This window comes from Watersipora subatra, chromosome 4 (genome assembly GCF_963576615.1).
Source record: "Watersipora subatra chromosome 4, tzWatSuba1.1, whole genome shotgun sequence".
Classification (NCBI taxonomy): domain Eukaryota; kingdom Metazoa; phylum Bryozoa; class Gymnolaemata; order Cheilostomatida; family Watersiporidae; genus Watersipora; species Watersipora subatra.
In genome coordinates, this window is record NC_088711.1 from 41640124 (window position 1) to 41664613 (window position 24490).

General features: G+C 37.0%; 2 protein-coding genes across 2 annotated transcripts; both read left to right on the forward strand.

Annotated features, from left to right (window-relative positions):
• Positions 1-551: 551 nt before the first annotated feature.
• LOC137395046 (uncharacterized protein C2orf50-like) lies at positions 552-7075 on the forward strand. The gene is made up of 3 exons (XM_068081833.1): positions 552-666; positions 4908-5112; positions 6881-7075. The coding sequence occupies exons 1-3, from the start codon at positions 620-622 to the stop codon at positions 7073-7075; spliced, it is 447 nt and encodes a 148-aa protein (XP_067937934.1). The 5' UTR covers positions 552-619.
• Positions 7076-16600: 9525 nt separating this feature from the next.
• On the forward strand, positions 16601-17272 carry LOC137394257 (protein GVQW3-like). Its single transcript, XM_068080979.1, has one exon. The coding sequence runs from the start codon at positions 16601-16603 to the stop codon at positions 17270-17272; it is 672 nt and encodes a 223-aa protein (XP_067937080.1).
• Positions 17273-24490: the final 7218 nt, after the last annotated feature.

Sequence of the window (24490 nt, forward strand, 5' to 3'; positions counted from 1 at the left end):
ATTTTTACCAAATAAAACTAACATGTTTTGTTGACATTTACTGTTCCCATGGAATACTTAAACTATTAGCTTTGTTTGACCCTTTGAACAGGTCTAAGAAAAGCTCACTCGTAATCGTCACCTACGTGACACAACACTATCAAATCTCATCTCAAATATGTTTTATTCCTTTCAACATTGTTTAAATAAGCAATCCATATCTGTGTGCCAATATGTAATTACTAACATTTTTGATTATTACGTTATTTGCTCTCATTCTCTGTTTAGATTATTGGACAATGGTTGATACGATTGGTGTTGCTAGCAACAGCTCTCAATAGAGAGACTGTCGATAGTTTGCTTTATCACTTGCATTACAATGAAAAGGAAATGTCATCAATCATGCGCAGAGAAAACTGAACTGGCTGCCTGAGCACACAACAAACACTTTGTTATAAACGTTGAATATTGGAGAATCGTTGGCTGGGTCTGCTCGCTATTATCTAGTTGTACCGATATAGGAAATTTTTTCGGGAAGAACTGATGCCGTATTGACACAGAGCTAGAGCATTGTCATATTGTAAAGTTCTTTTATTTTCCTGCTGACTATATATTGGAAGTGCTGCTAGAAACTGTCACCATGCAACGAGAGGTTTCAGGAGTAATGTTTTCTTATATGAACAAAAGGTAAGTACATTATTACAGCTTCATAACGCATTAGCTGCTTTGTAGTCCTAAACTTCTACTTCTCATACAGTCTGTGCTGTTCATGCAACACATTAATACTGTCATATTCTGTAATTCTCTTTTACTTGTTTATAAAGAGTTCATTAATGACAAGCTTTTGTTCTAAGTGTAGAAACATTTGAAAGTTGAGTAACTTCAATGAGAAAGTAATCTTGTCTGTTTCTAATCTCGATAGAAACGTCTTTTTAAAAGTTCCTCCACCAGACATTGCCTTATGCCATCAACTTGCAATAAACATCTGGTTCTGTCTTCAAGCCTTTGTTGACTATTCTAACACTAATTCGTTAGTTACCAGCATTTGCACTAGTACCCTTCCTACCTTTTTACCTAACACCTACCTACCACCGACCTACCACTTACCTACCACCTACCTACCTACCACCTATCTACCACCTACCACCTACCTACCACCTACTTACCACCTACCCACCACCTACCTACCACATAAATACCACCTACCTACAACCTACCTACCACCAACCTACCACCTACCTACCACATACCTTCCACCGACATACCACCTACCTACCACCTACTTACCACCTACCACCTACCTACCACTTACCTACCATGTACCTACCACCTACCTACCACCTACCTACCACCTATCTACCTGCCTACCACCTACCTACCACCTACCTACCACATACCTACCACATACCTACCGCCTACCTACAACCTACCTACCACCTACCTACCACCTACCTACCACCTACCTACCACCTACAGTGGTGATACAAATTATGGAACCGCCTCTAATTTTCGTTACATAGCAATGAATTCTGAGTTGTGTTTATTTTTTCTACAATCAAAATTTTACATAACTATAAAAAATTATATATCATTTGAATTATCACAATGTTGGCTTTTTGGTAAACTTAAATTAAAACCACATTGTATATTCTATAAAAATATTATTAGAGGTTTACTGAAAGCTGTCAGAAATTTACTGTACATTTGTCATTTCTATTAAATAGTGTCCGACCAAAAGTCATAAAATAACATATTTCTTTTCTTTGAAATGGCTTTTATTGTGAATTAACTTAAAGACAGGGTTTTGTAGCCTTAAAAAGAGCTGTTTTGGTTCTTAAGATGATCAATACTTGGTTGGCCAGCCTTTGTTCTCAATCACTGCTCGGCACCGCCTGGGCATACTATCTGTCAGCGTCTGAAGCTCTTCAGGTGTCACTATTCGATGCCAGAAGTGCACAATAAGCTCCATCAATCTTCTTTTATTAGATGGTTTGTCTTTAGTTACGAGATTGCCTATTCTGCTCCACAAATTTTTAATTGGGTTAAGGTCTAGTGACTGAGCAGGCCAAGTCAGAGTGTTAACGTTATTGTCAGCAAACTACTTCTTTACTCTTCTGGCTGTGTGGCATGGAGCATTATCTCGCTGGAACAGCCACTCTCTATCAAACACACTTCTAGCAGATGGTATCCTCACACTCTGTAGTACTCCACAATATTTTTCTGCATTCGTCATACCATCAACAAAATGTAATCTACCAGGACCAGCAGCGGAGAAACAACCCCACACCATTACTGAGGTGGGATGCTTTATTGTAGGTACAATACATTCTGGTTTAAACTCTTCACCAGGTCTCCTTATATAATTGTTGCCAGAGTGATTTTGCACAGTAAATGAGCTCTCATCGCTGAATAATACTGCTCTCCAGTTTTCTGGTGACCAATTCACATGATCTTTTGCCCATTGTAGACAAGCCTTTCTTTGTCGAGATGATAACAAAGGTTTTCTACGAGCTTTACAGCCTCATAAGCCATTATCTCTCAATGATTTGCAAACAGTTGATGATGCTAACTCTGTACCTGTTGATTCTTTTAACTTTGTGGCTAGCAGAGGACTGGCTAAATGTTTATCAACCAAAGAAAGTCTCACTAGGCGTCTGGTCACTCGAGCTGTTGCTAGCTTTTTCCTTCCCCTGCCAGCCCTTTCTTCAACTTGACCAGTTTCCTTCCATCTGCAGATTGTTGTAAATACACCTTTCTTAGAGCAATCTACCTCCCTTGCAATTTCCCTCTGCGATTTCCCTCGTTGATGAAAGTGAATTATTACAGCACGCTTTTCTTTTGTGAGATGTTGAGGCATGATGACGAAGTTATTAGAATGACTTTTACTGAGAGTAGAAGGACTTTTCAATACTATTTGGGTTATGTTGCGTAATGCACAATGTCTCACTCAATGCAATTGTTGTCATAGATAATTGTTAAATTGGGCAGATCAAAGAATTTGAAATATCTAGACATCATTCACCAGACTACTGTTTTTGAAAAAAATGACTTGTTATGAGACACCCTGACTAGTTGCACTTTTAATTGCACTAGCGATGGAATTATGTTTGGATGCGAAAAAAATTAAACAATGCGACAGCTGATAAAATTTCCTTTCTAATGATATATAACTTTTCATATCTGAACTGAATATAACTAATGTGAGAGCCATTATAGCGCATTCTGTACTAAAACTCAAAGGCGGTTCCATAATTTGTATCACCACTGTACTTACCACCTACCACCTACCTATCACCTACCTACCACCTACCTACCACGAACCTACCACCTACTTACCACATACCTTCCACCGACATACCATCTACCTACCACCTACTTACCACCTACCACCTACCTACCACTTACCTACCACGTACCTACCACCTGCCTACCACCTACCTACCACCTACTTACCACCTACTTACCACCTACTTACCACCTACTTACCACCTACTTACCACCTACTTACCACCTACTTACCACCTACCTTTGTTTTAGTATTTGTTCAAGATTTGTTTTGCTACAAGTCAATTAACCACTCAAAATGTAACTCATTGTATCATCTATATATATATATTTCTCCAAGTTTTTCTGTTGTCTGTTTGTCATCTGTCCTTCGGTATGTCCAGCTATAGCTATAAAACTTTTGGAATTAAAATCTCACATTCCGCTGGGCTTCAAACCCCGAAGATTGCACCCGCAGCTTTGCAATCCAATCCTTTACCCACAAGACCATGTAAGCTCTTACAATTCATTGCACTTACTACATAATGTATACATCCATTTCCGTTTTTACACCAAAATGACGTGCTAATTAAAATTCTAAGAACGCTATTAACTTTATGAAATGCGATGCTTTTTCCACCTTTTCGTGAACTTCTATTTCTGGTTTTTCATAAGGTTCGATTGCTAAATCGCGATGAAGGTCAATACTTTTCAAGTGGAAAATTGTATTATCTCGATTAGGATTAGTCTCTACATTTTCTGTTCATTCGGTCAGACAAAGACAGTCTGATATTTCATTTTTACATTTGTACCAGTGTCGAGAGATATCAGTATCGTCGTATTCAAAGTTTTGATGGATAGCTTCGGGTGGAACAGTAACTTTTTTTATACACACAGTTCTATGCAAGTTTGTCCTTATTAACTCAACATATTCAGAATTTTTATTTTGTTTGGTCAGTTGGTATTAATTGTATCATTGTAATATTACCAAATCAGCTCTTATCGTAATCGTAGCAAAACAGACTTAATTTAGCTATTACTTGGTATTTCACATTTACATTTAAACACTTTTATTTGCTTTATTTTGTATCCTAATTGATTTAACCTGCACAAAAGACTCTTTTCTTGATATAAAGTTTAATAGCTACATTTGTTTGAAAAAGTTTGAAAATTATTTACAGTTGTTTTATTTATTTTTCCTAATTTATTTAAACTGCACAAAACTCTTTTCTCATAATATGAAGTTGTAAAGTTATAATGGTAAATGTTGTATATGTTGAATAAAAACAAATTTTCTGTTCAACAACTTTTTATTACCCGAGCAACGCCTAAAAGTACAGCTAGTTTTCAATATAGCTGGCCGGTTCTTTGCAAAGATGCAGAGCAAACCGATTTGTAACCTTAAAACTAGATAAAAATAATTAAAAGTAATATGCTTTGCTAACTCTTGCCTTGAGAGTGATTGTAATGTAGAGCAGCAGAGTGAATCCACCTAGTGCTCAAGAACCCAGTTGTAGTTTATGTACAAACAACTTTATTCTATAAAACAACTAAAACTGGAGTACGTTCTATCCTACCTTGAACTCGTAGCTTAGTGTCATTACCATTTAGTGAAAGACTAAACGGTTGGCTAGTCCTAGCATCCATTGCTTCCATTATTTTAGCCAGTACCATGAGACTTGCATACCTAGTGAGAAGCGAAGGCAGCCTCAGCTTGAGCCAAGCAGCAAGCCTGTTGCAGTACTTGACTACACTAAATGTGATGTAGTCATGGAAGACAAGCTTTGGCGACAGGCGGTAAAAGATGAGAGCAATGCAGTAAAAAAATGGAAAGAGAGTTGGAGCTTTCTCCTTGAGTATGATGAAAAGGTAGAACAAATCAGATTGAGGCAGCATTTTCAAACATAACAGCAGAATAAAGGAGCCATTAATATTTGTAATCAATTGGAATTCTCTGTCAGATTTGAAAGTTGAGGCAAAAAATAACCTTCTATTTTCTGAGCCCATAGGGGTGTTCTGCTGCTGAATAAAAGCCTCAGTGCACTGTATCTGAGCCCATGGCGGTGTTCTGCTGCTGAATAAAGGCCTCAGTGCACTGTATCAGAGCCCATGGTGGTGTTCTGCTGCTGAATAAAGGCCTCAGTGCACTGTATCAGAGCCCATAGCGGTGTTCTGCTGCTGAATAAAGGCCTCAGTGCACTGTATCTGAGCCCATGGTGGTGTTCTGCTGCTGAATAAAGGCCTCAGTGCACTGTATCAGAGCCCATAGCGGTGTTCTGCTGCTGAATAAAGGCCTCAGTGCACTGTATCTGAGCCCATGGTGGTGTTCTGCTGCTGAATAAAGGCCTCAGTGCACTGTATCTGAGCCCATAGCGGTGTTCTGCTGCTGAATAAAAGCCTCAGTGCACTGTATCTGAGCCCATAGCGGTGTTCTGCTGCTGAATAAAGGCCTCAGTGCACTGTATCTGAGCCCATGGTGGTGTTCAACTGTTGAACAAAGGCCTCAGTGCACTGTATCAGAGCCCATAGCGGTGTTCTGCTGCTGAATAAAGGCCTCAGTGCACTGTATCTGAGCCCATGGCGGTGTTCTGCTGCTGAATAAAGGCCTCAGTGCACTGTATCTGAGCCCATAGCGGTGTTATGCTGCTGAATAAAGGCCTCAGTGCACTGTATCTGAGCCCATAGCGGTGTTCTGCTGCTGAATAAAGGCCTCAGTGCACTGTATCTGAGCCCATAGCGGTGTTCTGCTGCTGAATAAAGGCCTCAGTGCACTGTATCTGAGCCCATAGCGGTGTTCTGCTGCTGAATAAAGGCCTCAGTGTACTGTATCAGAGCCCATGGCGGTGTTCTGCTGCTGAACAGAGGCCTCAGTGCACTGTATCTGAGCCCATGGTGGTGTTCAACTGTTGAACAAAGGCCTCAGTGCACTGTATCAGAGCCCACATCGGTGTTCTACTGTTGAACAAAGGCCTCAGTGCGCTGATGCTAGAGTATAGGCCCACTTTTCCATGCTGCAAGTTGAATGACAAAGTTTTTAAATGACATTATCTCACCTTGCCTAGTGCCATATGGGAGCACATTCTGAGATTACGCTGTATGTCTAGAGGACTATGTTTGAACAACATGAGAATTTAAGCTGGTACACACCACACCAGGCTTGAATTGTACAGAATCTTCACTTGGTCATCAACTACAAAAATATTCATAAAAGTTACCTTTTTGTATTTCATAAAATTTTAACACAGAAACTACATTTTCTTAAAAAATATGAAGTATATTATCTTTGTTATTGTCCATTTCTTTATGAAATGTCATAAGAAATGGACAATGTGACTTATAAACACAAAATAATGTAGGTCAATATTCCCCCATTTCTATAGACACAATATAATGTAGGTCAATGTCCCACTTTTCCATAGACACAATATAATGTAGGTCTATGTCCCACATTTCTATATATATCTAATTTTCCATCTTTTGTAAAACCAGAAGAATTTTATAATAAACTACAATATCTACACTTGAAAAGCTAATCATCTATACGAAATACATAAACCTACTTGAGAGAAAACAACTCCTTGAAATCAGTTGCTAGCTTTTGTTCTGCGCAAGTTATCTTTGTTTAAATATGCTTCAGGGTAATCCCATCACACCACCTGAGTTGCCAGAATACGAAAGCCGATTTTCTTCTGGCCCCGTTCCAAACACGGTCTCAGGAGTTTATGGTTCTCGAACTAAATCTCCCCATGCTCAGCAGATGTTTCTAATGCAGCAAGCATTTTCCGTTGGCAACAAAAAACGCAAGTTGGACAGTGAGATGGTCTGTTATTAGCCCGGAACCTTCCGGGAGATTACTCAGCACTAAACAGAATGTTTAGTTGTCTCACTATCCTTTATAAGGATACATTCAGGGTCACCTACCGAATAAAATAACTGACTACCAGGGCTATACAACAGGAAATAGAAGCTCAACTCACAATATCACACCAAGTGTATGACCATACAGAATTGCCAACTTTTTCAGGTCAACTTCTACATAGTCTTCATATTTTCAGTATTGTCAATTTACCATTAGATGGTCTGCTGCTGGGTTATGTATCTGGCTCAGCTTCGTAGTTTATATCTGGTATATGATTGGTTGGATAGAGCTTCATCAAGCCCTATCCCACGAATCATACACCAGATGTGTTATTGCTCTAAGATATCACTCTACTCACATCCTAGCTTGTGAATCAATACTCTGTCCCAAATTTCTATAGACACAATACAATGTAGGTCAATGTTCCACTTTTCTATAGGCGCGATATAATGTAGCTCAATGTCCCACATTTCTATAGACACAATATAATGTAGGTCAATTTTTAAAACAGTGTTCGTCTGCGACTACGATATTATTTTATCACTTATCACTTCATTGTAAACCTCTTTTATGAAATTTTTAAATACAAATGCTATTATATCTCGAATGGTTTATTGGAACTTTGGTCCACATTGCGTATCCATTTGTTACTTTCTATAAATAGCACTTCCTCTTCCACTAGCCAAGCCGGGCAAGAGATCCTGGGAGGGCGTTATCAAAAGACTATAAAAAACATCTTTGCGTATCCTTCCAGATAAAGGTCAGGGTATTAGAGCTCAATTTTAAAGAGATCAAGGTTTCTATGATTGATATTAGAATGTATCAAGGTCGAGTTTATTATAACAGTTACATGATATCTTTGAACTATGTAAAGGAATAATCCATGCCCTTATTGCAGCTGCGTTTGTAAAGAAGGGGTTTGTAGTCTAATCTAACCTAGAGCTATTGAAATGTTGTCGTCTGTCGTCGTCTGTGAGGATGTCTGTAAGGACGTCTGTAAGGACGTCTGTAAGGACGTCTGCAAGGAAGTCTGTATGGACGTCTGTATGGGCGTCTGCCTTTTCAGCTATAGCTGTTAAACTCTTAGAATTGAAAGTTTGCAGTTTGCTGGAATTGAACTCACGGTGATTGCGACCGCAGGTTGATAGTCCAACTGTCTAACCGTAAGTCTATGAAGGCTCTCACGATTCATAGCTCTTACTATATGAATATATTTTTTTCGATTGCCCATGCTAAGTGACCTAATACCGTACAGGATGAAAATATTCGTTGGTTATAAAAATTCGCGATTTCGCGAACAGACAACTCCGCGAATTATAAAATTCCGTGAATAATTAGTTCTATTTTTAATCACAAGGGAGAATAACTACTGCATAAAATTAAAAACCAGCCGCTAGGCTGGTTTTTAATATAAATACTAAACGTAGTTGAGTTTCAAAACATTTTTAAAATCATTGCCTGGGCTTTGAGCTAACACCATTGCCAATGCATCACATTTCTTTACAAAATTATTCAAGGTTGTCACAAGATATGCAGAATGGCGTCATCGCAAAAATAGCCACTACGCAGAAGTACTAAACGTAGCCGAGTTCCAAAACTTGTTTAAAATCATCGCCGGGCTTCGAGTTTTATTGCCATTGCATCAAACTTTACAAAATTATTCAAGGTTTTCACAAGTTGTTCGGCATGGCTTCGCCATCGCAAAAAATCTCTCCTAGTCTTTTTATATTGAAATCAACTCCATCAATCTCTAATACCGAAGTTGAGGATGATCATTATTCTGATCTAGACATTATGGTATGTATTTGCTTTGCAGTGCAGATACATTTTTCCATAATTAACTGCATTAGTTAATTCTTTTGTTTAAAAACTGATCGCTTTCATTAAATACTTCAACTATTGTTTTTGTACTTCCTTAACACTTATTAGTGTTTTTCTTTTTTGTGTTTACTGCAGATTGACAATGAAACAACCTACTCCGATTACGAAAACTAGAGACAAGTAGTAATATTCACCGTGGCAGAAATTGTAGTATATGCTTAACATTAAGCTATACCTTAAATAGTTGAAGTATTGTATCAGCTTCTCAAGCACGTCCAGCAAGCTCACCGTCCTAGACAAGAAGGCCCTTTCCGATATCTCCGTCAGCTGTTGACTAGCTTCGCCAGCACTTCGTGACCTTCCGTTAGGGTCAATGCTGTTCTCACGATACCCTACACCTCCCCTTCAAGCTTCCTTCCGGGGTGCCCTCACACCCTCTCTACAAACATAAATACCAACAACCAGCAGTAACTTTGTTTTTATCCTCTATTTTATTTATTTTATATATACATATGTACGACTCTATTTAGATGAACCCCCTCCTTAATCTTTCCATATTAATTATGTTCACCCTCCTTATTTCTCTGGCCCAATCTCTAGTTATATCTCTCGTTGGGTGAACACCATCCCTCAACAGTTGCAGTCTGAATCTATACATGTGGTTCCTTCTAGTGAAAATCCTTCTATGCATATAGGGGGTTGCCATATTTTTAGCCATATTAAAATCAATGATCAGTCTGTTCTCGACGAACACCATCCCTCTCACCATCCTAGTATACCGTTCATTGTCATTTCTTACACTCCTCTCTCTACTCCTAGCCCTTATAGCTAGCTGATTGTCATAAATGGCAAAGTCCATGGGATAGATTGTACAAATAACTATAGTAATGTCATTTCTGAACATCCGTATCCTATAAGGTTCATATATCTCATCCAAACTACAATTATTGGGTTTATCTAAACTACACTGTCTTACATTACCCAAATAATTAATCCTACTAAACCTTACAGGCCCCCATGAACATAGATAATAGAACCGCGAAACCTTCCAAAGTCTGATGTTATATATTGTAACGCCTCGCTCCACATCAGACCAGGTATTGATATAGTTTCAAATGAGGAGTCCTCCAACTCCCTCACAATAGAGTTTCCCAGAACAAAAGTTTTCATGACTGTAACAAATTATAACAGTTAAATAACAACGCATTTACAATAATAAAGAAATCAGATAATTATAAATCAAACATCTTTGGAGGTTTTGATTGCCTTCCTGATTTTGTGACGTATACTGGTTTGGGGTCACTCTGCTGTTTACTAGATCTTCTTCCTCGAGGCGATGACTGTGTCTGTTCTTGTGGTTCCTCCCTTTCTTGCAGAGCTTGATGTCTCAGAAGAATTGGGCTCTGATGTCTTGATATGCATCTATTTACCGGACTGTTTCCTGCCAACGACTCCCTCTCCAGCCTGTTGTCACTAGTATGTGTTTCCTGAGTAATCTCTCTATCATCTCCCTGTCCCCTTTCTGTATGGTCTTCATGTGATGTCCTTGACTCTTCGGAAAATCCTGATGCTGTTTGCCCTCTTTCTCTTAGCAGTTCTGGAGAAGCCTGCACTTCTTCCGACTCTGTATTCGCTTCACCTCTTCCTACTACATGAGCCCGATTCCTCCTAAAAAGTGTATCACTGAAACTTCTAGCTACTACTTCCCTACCTCTAGTAGCAACTACTCGAGCTGGAACACTCTGACCTCCTGGATTATTTACAACCACTGGCTGATTTATAGTTAAATCCGATCTTGGTTTTGTCGCGTGTCGTTTGTTATACCACAAGTTTCTTTTAGCTCGAATTTGGGACTCTTTATTCTTCAGCTTTTTTAAGTCAATTCTGCCCTCGGGCATAATGCCCATCGAATTCATTGATCTATTGAACAATAATTGGGCTGGTGAATAACCATTTGACAGTGGTGTGTCCCTATACATACACAACGCTGCTTGCAAGTTGCTATTCTTGTTCATCAGGCCTTTTACTGTTCTTACTGCCCTTTCGGCTTCACCATTACTTCGGGGATAACGTAGCGCACTGGTAATGTGTTCAATGTCCCATTTTCTGAAAAAACTTTTCATTTCTTCCGAAACAAACTGTGGGCCATTGTCACTGACCATAGTGTTCGAAATTTCTATGGTACAAAATAATTCTTCCAGAGTCCTTATGATTACCGATGAGCTGGACGAGTCCTTCAACTCGTGCACCGTAACAAATCTGCTAAAGTAATCTATCACCAACAAATATTCTTTTTCATTCTTTTCAAATATATCCATTGCCAATCTCCACCAGAGTCTCTCTGGTATCGGAGTAGTTAGCAATGGTTCCCTTGGTTTCAACCAAAACTGTTGGCATTTGTCACAGTTCTTGACCATTGTTCTAATTTCTGCTGTCATACCCGGCCACCAGACTATCTCTGTTGCTCTTCGGATGCTTTTTGTTTCTCCTTGATGTCCCTTATGTATGTCTTCTAATACTCTCTGCCTTTCCAGCAATGGAATAAATACGCGATTGTTGTACAGAATGATACCATCAACGTATGTCAGAAAATCTCTAAATGTATAACACTGTTTAGCTTCCTCCGGTAATCTCTTCAAGTCCGGCCATCCATCTGTAATGTATTTACTTAACAACACTCCTAAGTCATCTTCTAGTAGTGTTGCTTTGATTCTGTTTAATCTGTTCGTGGCAATTGACATAGCTGCTATTATTTCCAATACCATCTTCGAGTCCTTCAACTCGTCTACGTCATTTTCTATCTCTTCCACTGGTGCCCTTGACAAAGCATCAGCCAGCACCAACTTTTTGCCAGGTGTATAAATGATCGAGTACATATATGCCATCATTCGTAGTCGGAAACGTTGCACTCTAACTGGTAGCTTGGCAAGCTCTTTGTTACCTAGTACTGTTAGTAGTGGCTCGTGATCAGTTTCTATTGTAAAATCTTTTCCCGCCACATAGTAGTTGAACTTGTCGCATGCCCAGGCTATAGCCAGGGCTTCCTTTTCTATTTGTGCATAGTGTTTTTCTGCTGATGTGAGGGCCCTTGAAGCATAAGCTACAGGTCTCCACTCTTCATTGACCTTTTGTAGTACAGCTGCGCCTAATCCATATGACGACGAGTCCCCACTGATCGTCGTGTCGGCAGACAGAGCGTATGGAACCAATACTGGGGTATTTGTTAAAATTTCTTTGACATTTTTGAATTGTTCATCATGTAGTTCTCCCCATGCCCAATCACAGTATTTGCCTAATAGCTGGTGTAAATGATGAGTCCTATCCGCTAATAGCGGAGTAAATTTTCCCAAGTAATTGACCATTCCAAAAAACCGTTTCAATTCTGTTCTGTTGGATGGCCTCGGAAGTTTGTTACTGCTTTGGTTTTCTCTGGATCAGCTCTGATTCCCTTTTCGTCAATTATGTGGTCTATAAATTTAGTTTTATTCACTTCAAACTCACATTTATCTGAATTAAGGGTAATACCTGCTTTTTCCAACCTATCGAGAACTTTCCTCAGTCTCGTATCATGTTCTTCTTTAGAGGTGCCGTGAATCAAGATGTCATCCATTTGACAAATAACCCCTTCAAGACCGAGTAACACTTTCTGCATTTCTCTTTGGAATGACTTGTCATCTTTGTCATCTGACTCTCCTGACTTGTCATCTTTGATACCTGAGCATGGTGACTTACATACTGTTTCGCTTTGGTTATGCATTTATTCAGGTCTAGGTTCTCTACGTCTATTAAATATTCTCTAAGTTTATCATCAGCAACTCCTACAACTATCCTATCCCTCACCATTTCATCACGAATTGTTCCATAGTCACAGTTGTCTGCCTGTGATTGTATTTGTGTAATAAATTGATGGATAGACTGACTTCCTTGTTTGATACTGTTAAACCGGACTCGTTCAAAAATAACATTTTTTACCGGTTCAAAATGTCGATCAAACATGGCTATTACATTGTCTAATATCTTGGCTCTTCCTTCTTCCGTGGCATGAAATGTGAATTGGTTGTATATCGGCACACTATCAGATCCCATCAAGAGTAGCAAATTGGCAATCTGTTGATCAGCGGCCATATCTGAATACTTCTTAGCAATTTTCAATATATCAAATTGAGCTTTAAAGACTTTCCAATTGAGTGCTAAATTTTCTCCTTTAAAATTTAATCTTTGCACAAAACGATCTTCTCTACTTTCAGCCATTTCAATTTCTTGTACAACTCCAATCGATATGATTTATAATTACCAGAGTTCCTACAAACTTTTTATAATCGAATTCCTACAAATTCGCTATTAAAACCTCAATGGAAACATTGGCAGCTCAATACAATGTGCTAATGTTAATGACAGAAGTTCCTACAAACTTTCTGATTATGACTTGAATCTTAAATATACCACGAATTCCTACAAATTCGCTAACTAGGCTTCTAGTAGTTAACTTCTGACACCATGTAGTATATGCTTAACATTAATGTATACTTCAAATAGTTGAAGTATTGTATCAGCTTCTCAAGCACGTCCAGCAAGCTCACCGTCCTAGACAAGAAGGCCTTTCCGATATCTCTGTCAGCTGTCGACTAGCTTCGCCAGCACTTCATGACCTTCCGTTAGGGTCAATGCCGTTCTCACGATACCCTACAGAAATATTGGCAGATAAGCAACCAGTCAACCTAGACCCCTTCATCGACAACAACTCCTTGATATCGCTGCAGCAAACATGATTAAATTATATATTTTATTTCATGTATAGATATATTATAATTTATTACAAACTTGAGTGTACAAATAAAATGTTTCAAATACAAATACAATTTTACAAACGATGAATGGAGTAAATATAAACAGTTTAGTCCATATGGCGGTTGTCTAGAGCAATAAAATTGAACTGATACTCTTGATAAGTGAATACTAGCGTGTAATGGTGCTCTCTGACTAGTTATTTTGGTAATAGCAGCTCTATATCGCTGTCACTGTCTTGGGTAGATGTTAAAGGCAATTCTCTCACTACTACGTGGCTGGTAAGTCAGTTATCATCAGAAATCTCCTCGTGGCTTACTATTGCAACGTTCTGCTGGTTGGCCAAAAGTTTGTGATCATAAAGGCGTTCTTGTTCCTTTTTTAAAACAGATATATTCTTCTCGTTAGCAGCTGCGGTCACTTCAATTTCACGACATCCCTGAATGATTGATAATCTTCTAGGAATAACATCCACCACCCTTGCAGTCCTTGTAACTCCGGATATGAAGAAAAAGCTGCTTACTATACTTATTTCACGGGGTAGATGACCAACCGTTGCGCAGTCTGCGTTTATTAGCTTTACTGTCAATGGTTCGTGTAGATTATTGGGCTCTTTCTCACACTAAAACGAATAACAAAGCGGTAGGGATGGAAAAAATAACTTGCGTTTTACTAAAGTAAAATTCAATTATTAATTTAGTAAATGGTTTAAAAAAAAAACTCATTACTTACCACAAGTTGTTGGCTTATCACAGGCCTCCAAAGCGATGAATATTCGTGAAAACCTCTGGACGCAGCAAAAATTGTTTACCCTAGCTTAGCATGATCGCCTTGCAGTTATAAGCCAAATATAAACCGGAACACGCGGTGTGCGCATGCGTAGGAATAACTCTATTACTAGCCGCAATAGAGTTAACTTTTCCTAGAGAGTGGCAGTTTTCAGTCGCGAATAAATTCATCCGCGAATATGCATAAAAAGACAATTTTCGCGAAATATAACTCCGCGAATAAATTCATCCTGTACGGTAATTGAAACTCTATGAACTCAATTAACTTTATTAAACATAATACTTTTTTGTCCTCCCCGTACAAGAGCTAATTTGTTTTTCGCAAAACAATATAAATAATAATTTCTCTCGAAATTAACATTTGGCGATTATACCTTAGTTCAGCGTCATCCCTTATGGTACAAACAAGTTCGCCAACTGGATAAGTGATAAAATTTCAGTTAAAAGTTTACTAAAATGCAAAGTAAACTTCCTTCAAGTATGTGTTTAGTAAGCTAAGTTCATATAAGTTAAACTCAGCGTTTAAATGTATGTTAGACGTCTGTCTTGAAAGTAAGAGCTCTGCATATAGTACATTGTAATGTTACCTTTTTTGCAGAACATACTTAAAAAATGCATGAAAGTTATTGTAGATAACTATAGTTAATAAGGTTAGTTAACATATTACTTTGTTACTATTCTTTTAATGAAGATGATTTTGATGATTTTTAACAGACAGTGAATGTATTAAATAATTGCGATGGGTTTCTATACTACTCCATACGTCTATATGATATTTTCACCTTGTGATGCCAACACTGAAATGAACTGAAATCATATAACCGTATACCAAATAGTTCTTTATTGTAATCATAGCTAAACAGGCTATATTTAGCCAATTATACTTGCTAATGATTTCACATTTACACTTAAACACCTTTACAGTTTTATTTATTCTTCTAATTTATTTCAATGAAACACTTTTTCATGATATGAAGTTTAAAAGTTAGGCCTACAGTTGTTTGAAAATGTTTGAAAACCTTTACAGTTGTTTTCTTTTCTCTCTTAATTCATTTGAACAGCACAAAAAACACTTTTCCCATGATATGAAGTTTAAAAGTTAAAAGGGTGAATGTTGTCTTTATTAAATAAAAATAAATTTTCTCTGCAAAGACTTTGTTGATACCCATGCAACGCTGGACATTCACTTAGTCTTTACTATAATAAGAGCCGTGTTTGTCCTTCTATCTGGGTGTTAAGAAAAAAGATTGTACTTCAATGGAATCAAACCTGTACAGTTGGAAGCAAGGATGTGAAGCTAAGCACACTTCCACCAAAGTGACTAAACCATACAGCTACCATGGAATACTCCACAATAGAATAATTGGGCCTATAATCGTTAAACATAGTGGTCTCTCACTGCACATCGGGCTGCCAGCGCCGTTTTTGGGCAAGTCTAGGCACGAATTCTTTTTTAGTAGTTTCAGCGTGCTTCTAGTAGTTTGCTTCAAGTAGTTCAAGTCCTGCGAGTTTGCGTATTTCGACCAATCACTTTAAACTAGACATACAAGCAATAAGCCAACAAACGCACAAACACTTAGATGCATATATATATATATATATATATATATATATATATATATATATATATATATATATATATATCTATATCTATATCTATATATAAATATATATATACATTTATCTATATAGATATATATATATAAAGATTTTGATGCTTTAAAATACAGTAGAAGCGCCTTAGATTAGAAAATACAGGGTGTATAGGTTGAAAACATACTCTTAAGACCATAGAATCAAAAAACCGAGGCTAATTGCATTCATGTTTATATCTATAGATTCTACTATCTCTTCACAAAAACAAAACATGCTAATTAAAGATAATTTTGGTTTTACTTAAATGATAGAATCAAATTTAACTTTTTTTCAAACTACCATATGAAATATTTACAAAAAAGACAGATAGCATAGATCTGCGCAAGTCATGGCAAGATTATTGATAGCAAAGAGTATACGAGGAGTATACGCTTGTCAGAGCACCCGCAATGAAGTTATAGTAGGTAATGTTAAGGTCATTTTTTATCATTCGTCGGATTTTTCGAAAATGAATGAAGTAGAAGAGCAACGCGTTTGTGTAAAATTTTGTGTAAAACTTGGAAAGTTGGGTGCTGAGACGCTCCAAATGTTACGGACAGCTTATGGAGACTCTGCCCTTAAGAAAACAGCCTGTTATAAATGGCACAAAAGATTTAGAGAGGGAAGAACAAGTACTAAAGATGATGACCGCATGGGCAGACCGGCAACTTCAAAGACCACAACTGCCACAAACCTTGTGAGGCAGCAGGTGATGGGAGGTAGGCGGTTGACTATACGGGAAATATCAGCAAAAAGTGGGCTTTCTTATGGTACATGTCATCTTATTCTCACTGAAGATTTAGGCATGAGAAGGATCTCTGCAAAGATGGTACCCAAACTGCTCACTGACGACCAAAAAGAAAAAAGAGTTAGCTGTTGTATCAAACTAAAAGATGCTTTAACACAAGATCCTGATTATATTTCAAAAGTTGTGACTGGGGATGAAAGTTGGGTCTATGGATATGATCCAGAGACCAAATCACAAAGTTCTCAATGGAAATCTCCTGGCTCTCCTAGGCCTAAAAAAGCTAGAATGTCTCGCTCAAATGTAAAAACGCTGCTGATAACATTTTTCGACATTAGAGGTGTGGTACACTCTGAATTTCTGCCACATGGTCAAACTGTGAATCAGTTCATGTAAAAAGACATTCTGATAAGACTTAGAGACAGTATCAGAAGGAAACGTCGAGATTTGTGGCTCTCAGGTGACTGGTACCTACACCATGACAATGCTCCGGCTCACACCTCATTGATGGTACGTCAGTATTTGGCAAAAAATAAGGCAACTGTGCTTAACCATTCTCCTTATTCTCCTGATTTAGCGTCATGTGACTTCTACCTATTCCCCAAAATCAAATTGACAATGAAAGGTGAAAGATTTGACGACATACTAACTATTCAAGAAAATGTGACGAGACAACTCCGAAGCCTCACGGAAAGTGATTTCCAACATTGCATGGATCAGTGGAAACACAGATGGGAGAAGTGCATAGCAAGCTCAGGCAATTACTTTAAAGGGGACAGTTTAAATTAGGTAATTACGATTAACGGTTTTTGTGTACTGAGACAATTCCTGGAACTTTACGATCGCCCCTCATATTTCTTCACATTCCACAAGCTGTTCTTATTACAAAAATTGCAGCATATTACACACTTTTTATTACTCAGTTTGACACTACAAACTGTTTTTGTGAAATATACAAATACATGGCTATAACATCGCTATTTTAAATAAACTTTGACAAACTTTGTTTTTAAATAATGATTTATTCCACAAAACTCTTCTGAAGGTGATCTGTTCAAAATTTGAAAATATTTTTCCCAACATAATTAATGTACATACGGTAATTTTAATATGTTACAAGTCTAAAAAACAACCGTTTTTTAAAGTATTCTGTAAGTATATTTTAAAGTATCGGCACCTGTAATAATTTCTGACGGTTCTTTCAAAGATATTCCAAAAGCCGAAATATCCTAAACATAAATAGCAGGTGTATAAAATGGAGAAAAGAGAAAAGAAAACAATGCAACATGAAGGCCAGAGTAAACTTTATGTTACTGAAAATAAGCTAGTGCCAGAAACCTGTGTTACCACTCCGGAATGAGAGGACCCCACTTTTCTGCCTGACATCATCATGATGGAGGAAATCTTCCGATCACCAAGTGCGTAACCAATGACGTAACCTATTTTCGCAGACATACCAGATGACGCACCCTCTAGCTCCGATATTGCCCTATGGATAAAGGTCAGGTACAAGTAGACCAGGACAGTGTTCACTCGGTTAATGAAAGTGTAGAGGAGATGGCTCTAACTTCCTTAGTTGCTCTACGCCATTCAGAGAAAAATAGAAACCCTCGGAAAAAATGGAGAGATTCCTTTATTCTCACCATCAGATATCTACCCTGTTAACCGTCTAAGCTTCAAGGACAGAGTTATGATTTAGGAGATGAAGTGGAACGACAGAATGAAAGTGAAGGCAATTGGTCTGGAGACTGTAGCAGCAAATACTTGACTAAATTATTCTTGTACGCGGCACACCAAAAATTTACAAACTAAAATCACACCAAAAAAAGCCCAAGTAACTTTTACTATACACATCACACACTACTCAACAATACTCACAGACATTTCAGGATTAACATTATTTGTTGCTATTTGCTATTGAGTTTATTACCTAATATCACAATTTACCACAATATTTTTGATATTTATGAGTGACAACTCATACAGCTATTGACATAATAATAAACTTTTTGTTAATCTGCCAATAAGTAACAATGGTTGATTGCTAATTTGGGTGCTAGTCTAGTAGTAGTAGTAGTAGTAGTAGTAGTAGTAGTAGTAGTAGTAGTAGTAGTAGTAGTAGTAGTAGCAGTAGTAGCAATAGTAGTAGTAATAGTACTAGTATTAATAGTAGTAGTAATAGTAGTAGTAGTAGTAGTAATAGTAGTAGTAATATTAGTAGCAGTAGTAATAATAGTAGTAGTAGTACTAGTAGTACTAGTAGTAGTAGTAATAGTAGTAATAGTACTAGTATTAATAGTAGTAATAATAGTAGTAGTAGTAATAGTGGTAGCAATAGTAGTAGTAATAGTAGTAGTAGTAATAGTAGTTCTAGTAGTAATAGTATGAATGGTAGTAATAGCAGTGATAGCAATAGTGTTGACAGTAGTAGTTGTAATAAAATACACGCTGGTTTGCAATACGGTAAAACCTCCACAGATGAAATTATTGATTATTGAAGCACTTGATAGATGTGACAGTACGTATCTGATTTCACAAGAATTCAAGCAAATGTTTACTTATTATCAAAGTCTACATACGCTATAAATACCTCTTGTAAGCTACATATAAATATTATAATTTGACATGTGTATTTTAAATTGTTCAGGCTGTCTTCTACAGAGTATGAGACTTCATCCTTTAAACAGTTCTCTACAGGAGAATTCAGTTACTCATAGCTTGGAATGTCCACTTCAATGTCAACATTTGATGTAGACATGACTACCAAGATAATAAACGTATCAAAGGAGTCCAACTCATTCTATACAGATGAAACCCAACGGACACTTGTGCGTGCCAGCAGAATTGTACTGTTTAGCAATAAAATTTAGCTGTAAATTCAGGTGTTATTGGCAGCATTATTAATAACTGGTTATGCAGCTATTATATTCATAATACACAATTGGTAACAAAGGCAAATACATTTGCCAAGTATAATACACTAGCTATATTTATTCACAAGTGACTGACTACAGAGGTAGATATTTTCTACTAGTGTATGCTCTTGCTTTTCTTGGTGGGCACATGCTTTTCATAGTATTAGAACCGCGTAGGTAGTTAGTGTTTGATTGGTGGCATAACGTTAGTGTTTGATTGGTGTTTTCTAACATCCCTGGTATCTCATTGGCTAATCTTCTTTATAGTGAACACATTTATTAAATAATAAAAGTGATAGCAATAACATAGCTGACAAAGTATTTATAAGTTTCATTATAACTGCTGACAAGCTTATATGTATTGGTTCTGTCTGACTAACCATGCGATAAAGTTAATCGAAGTTGTCACCTCTTGCACAAGTAGCATTTATGTAACCAACCAGTATCTAGGAATGTTTAATTGTCTAATTGTTCTAATCTCAATTGTAAATGTAAATAGAAGTCATGGAGGATATTATAGTAGCTAGTAGTGTTTTTATTCTCCATTCACAGTATTCTACTGCAAAATATTTATCAATTTGGTACAAACAATGGGTGCAAAAAGTTACAGATAATTGTTTTTAATAATTTTTTACAGATAAAATTTTTAACTGAACAATATCTTGTCTACTGTTTGAACTTTTCTTTGTATTTGTTCCGCACGCACAGATATGTTATCATGTTATGAAAAGCTTTCTGAAGCACCAAGGAAATGAAAGAAGAATCTGTATTACTAATAAGAGTCAGTATCACTCATGACATTACTGCTGACTCATCTTCAGATGTAATCACTGCATAATGTGATTAACACCTTTTCTATGAGTCCTGTCAGGTTGGCTTATAAATAAGCCTAAAGAAGTAGCTTCATATTTAGAGATGTTAGTTATGCAATAGTAAATAATTATTAACATGAAATATATATTTATTGTTTAAAATTGAACACAATGGTTAAAATAAAATTAACTGGAACTAAAACAGGAAGTAAATAGACGGATAAATCTGTGTTTTTTGTCTACTTTTGACTTTTTCTCAGTGGACTGAGTCGCTGATAGCTCAACGTTGCTACCTATATGATTGAACTCGACACCGCTGTCAGTAACACAGTTAGCTGCTGACCTAACAGCTTCGATATCATTAGAGTTCTCAGTGTCCTCTGTTTGATCTTTATGTAACTTGTCTCTATTTCTCAGTTCTTTCTCAGGCAGGTCTTGTATCTTGTTTCCTGTCTCATGTTTCTCCAGGGAGAGATGATTCATGGTACATGGAGCTGTAATATGATGGGAACCTTATTTATCTATGACTCAGCTATTATTTCTGAGTTAATTTAGTAAACACAAGGTCCTACTTTTACTAATAATCTCTGCTTTCTTAGCTGCTTGCTTATCTGCAATTCAATGCATGAAGTCTTAATGCCTTCTTATACAGCTGTATCATTTGCTACTCTATGGCATGTCCCACAACCACAAAGCTGCACATTTGGCTAAAAATTTATTATTTCATTGCTGTTTTTTAATCATTTCAAAAAAAGTAATACATTATTATGTTCTTTTTAAATCAAAATTTGTCATTAGGTTTCCGTTTTACTTGATTGCAATTTATTTGTGTTACTCATGTACATTTGTATTTAAAACTCACTCTTATGCTCAGTAGCCTTTATTCCTTCAACTTCTTCAACCTCCTCGACTTCTCCATTTTTCTCGACCTCTTCAATTGGAGGTAATGAAGGGAAAAACTTCTTAGTTTGTGGACGTGAGACAAACTCTATTCGATGTAAACTGAGTTGTACTTTGAATCTTTGAGTTTTCTTCTCCTGCTCATAACTGAATCTGAATAATAAAATTAATTATATCAATACCAGAGTTTTAGAGTTTCTGTCTGAACTGATAGAAGAGTTGTCTTACCTTTTTATACAATATCATCAAGTAGGTAACATAAAATATTTACCAAGTGATTAGATATTCTACTAATACCTTACCATTTATCTACTTTACCTGACTCTTGCTGTCATAACCTACATCACTAATAGAGCAGGGTGCTGCCTAAGTTTTTTTTCGCAATACAGAAGGTCAGGGCACAACAGAGACTACTACACAGGTAGTAACTGTCATAAAGCAAATTATATTACATTTTAAGACCAAAGGTACATAGTTTCTAGATGCAGATATCAAAATAACCATAATACTGAGCATACACAACATGTTTATGACGTATTTCAACATCACAACAAATAGCTCATTACTAATATTTTTTAAACCTTGCAAAAGATTTATTTCTTTACGATTAAATTAAAATAAACATCTAACCATATGAGAGAACTAGTGTAATGTACCATAGCATTAGTGAGTAATACTCACTATTACAATAGTAAAATATCTTCAAATACCTACTACAACATTCCATTTATTTTCCTTTGTGTATTGCTTAACTCACCTCAGCATGAGAATTATTGGAGAGCAGACAATTCCAATTAAACATACTTGTCCCATCAAACTGATAGCCACAGCAGTGACAGAGAAAGGCATTATCAAAGTACAAAATATTATGCAGCAAAGCAGATTTGTAAGAGCAATGAAGTAACACATTTTCTCAGTAGTATGCTAGAATCTCCAGTGGGTTTGATTGTTGGCACAAAGTCATAACGTCATAGTTGATTGTTGGCGAATTCAAATTTATTTTCCACAAACCCATAGCCTAATTGTTACTTTTTAGATTGTGACTAGCTATAAGTCATGTTAAATAGATAAAGCGTTTAGGGTAAAGAAACATTATAAATGTTTCAAATGTGTGATTCAAAACAGAAGTAATACAATTTAAGGACTGAATTATATTAATTGGTTTAGACTGACAAATATCTGTTAATCAAAGCAATGAGAATATGAATATTTGTAGCTTGAGAACCTTCAACATTAGCATTAGGGGGGGCTCTGATTTTAAGATAAGATAACTCTGAAGTTGAAAACAAATTCACTCCACAGGGTGTCATTTCGCAGGCTTTTAAAGTTTTAGCCTGGTTCATTTCTGATTAGTGCGTTGAGTAAATATTTTAAAACTGCATTAAATTTCATTTTATTTCCAGAAAATGGCCTTCCATGAAACTGTCAGTTACCACTTAAAAATTATAGACACATAAGTACCACGAAATATCCTTGGGCAAATATTTTTTACTATGATTCGGGATTGGTGGACATATTACGATGTCATTCGCTACCTGCAGCTAATATTAAAGATAATGTGTAAAAAAACAATATGAAATATGTCAATGTTATTGTTCGATACTGCGAAAATTATTCCCAACCCTGACTTATAGTACCATCGTAACTGTATGCTTGCTCACAGCCTGTACTATACCAGTTGTTCTCTCCCTAAAACCACCCATACTTACTCGACTTGTAAATCCTCTCTCTATCTACTACTTCCAGCTTCTACTTCAGCATCTGGACAACGTCAGCTGTCATTCCAAAGTTCAAAAGCTTTAAACCTGCTGCCTGTTGATATTTTGAGGAGTCAGAAACATTTGTTTATTTACAATGGTGAAATATTTTGACACTGATTTGTCATTGGTTCAAATGTTATGATGCCATTTGTTACCTTCAGCTAATATTAAAAATAATGTTTAAAAAAGCAATTTGACATATGTCAATGTTATTGTTCAAAACCGCTAAAATTATTCCTATCTCTGACCTATATTACCATCATGTCTGTATGCTTGCTCACAACCTGTACTATACCAGTTGTTCTCTCCCTAAAACTACCCATACTTACTCTACTTGTAAGTCCTTTCTCTATCTACCACTTCCAACATCTGCTTCAGCACCACAGCTTGTGAGTCACACCCTGCTCACTTCCTGCCAACTGGACTCTGCACTTCTATTAGCCAAATTAACTTGTACATAAAGGTTTCATCAAGGCATTTTATGATGTACTAGCTGTGCCACCCGACGACGTTGCCCGGTTAATAAAATAGTTTTTGGTCAGAAAATTGATTTGTAATTAACATATAACAACATTTGCCATTCTAACTTTCAAACTACATATCATGAGAAAAGTTTCGATGGATAGCTTCTGATAGAACAGTAACTTTTCTATACACACACACACACACACACGCACGCACGCACGCACGCACGCACGCACGCACGCACGCACGCACGCACGCACACACCACACACACACCAAAAGGTGTGTGGTGTGTGTGTGGTGTGTGTGTGGTGTGAGAGTAGAGTCCATCTACTCTCACACCACACACACTGGAGTAGAGTCCATCTTGGTAGAGTCCAGTATTACTTTTGATGACGGACTGGCAATATGCAACGACACACCTAAATATGTCGAAAACATGAAAAAGACGACATGCAATATATTTAAAGCAAACAATTTAAAAATAACAATCGAAGCTAACATGAAAATTGTCCAGTTTTTAGACGTGACCCTTGACTTAACCAAAGGCTCAGACGGCCCATACACCAACCCTAACAACACTATTTTATATGTACATAGACTGAGCAACCACCCCCTTGCATAATTAAAAACTTACCACTTAACATTAATAAAAGACTGAACAGACTTTCTTCTAGCGAACAGATTTTTGACAACCGTACCAGAGAGCTCTGACAAACAGTGGATACAACCATATACTTACTTTTGAAAATAAAACCTCTAC

Coding starts and splice junctions, on each gene's coding strand:
- LOC137395046 (XM_068081833.1), top strand. CDS start 620: ATGCAACGAGAGGTTTCAGGAGTAATGTTTTCTTATATGAACAAAAG. Junction 667..4,907: donor TTTTCTTATATGAACAAAAG/GTAAGTACATTA, acceptor CCATTATTTTAG/CCAGTACCATGAGACTTGCA. Junction 5,113..6,880: donor TCCTTGAGTATGATGAAAAG/GTAGAACAAATC, acceptor AATATGCTTCAG/GGTAATCCCATCACACCACC.
- LOC137394257 (XM_068080979.1), top strand. CDS start 16,601: ATGAATGAAGTAGAAGAGCAACGCGTTTGTGTAAAATTTTGTGTAAAA.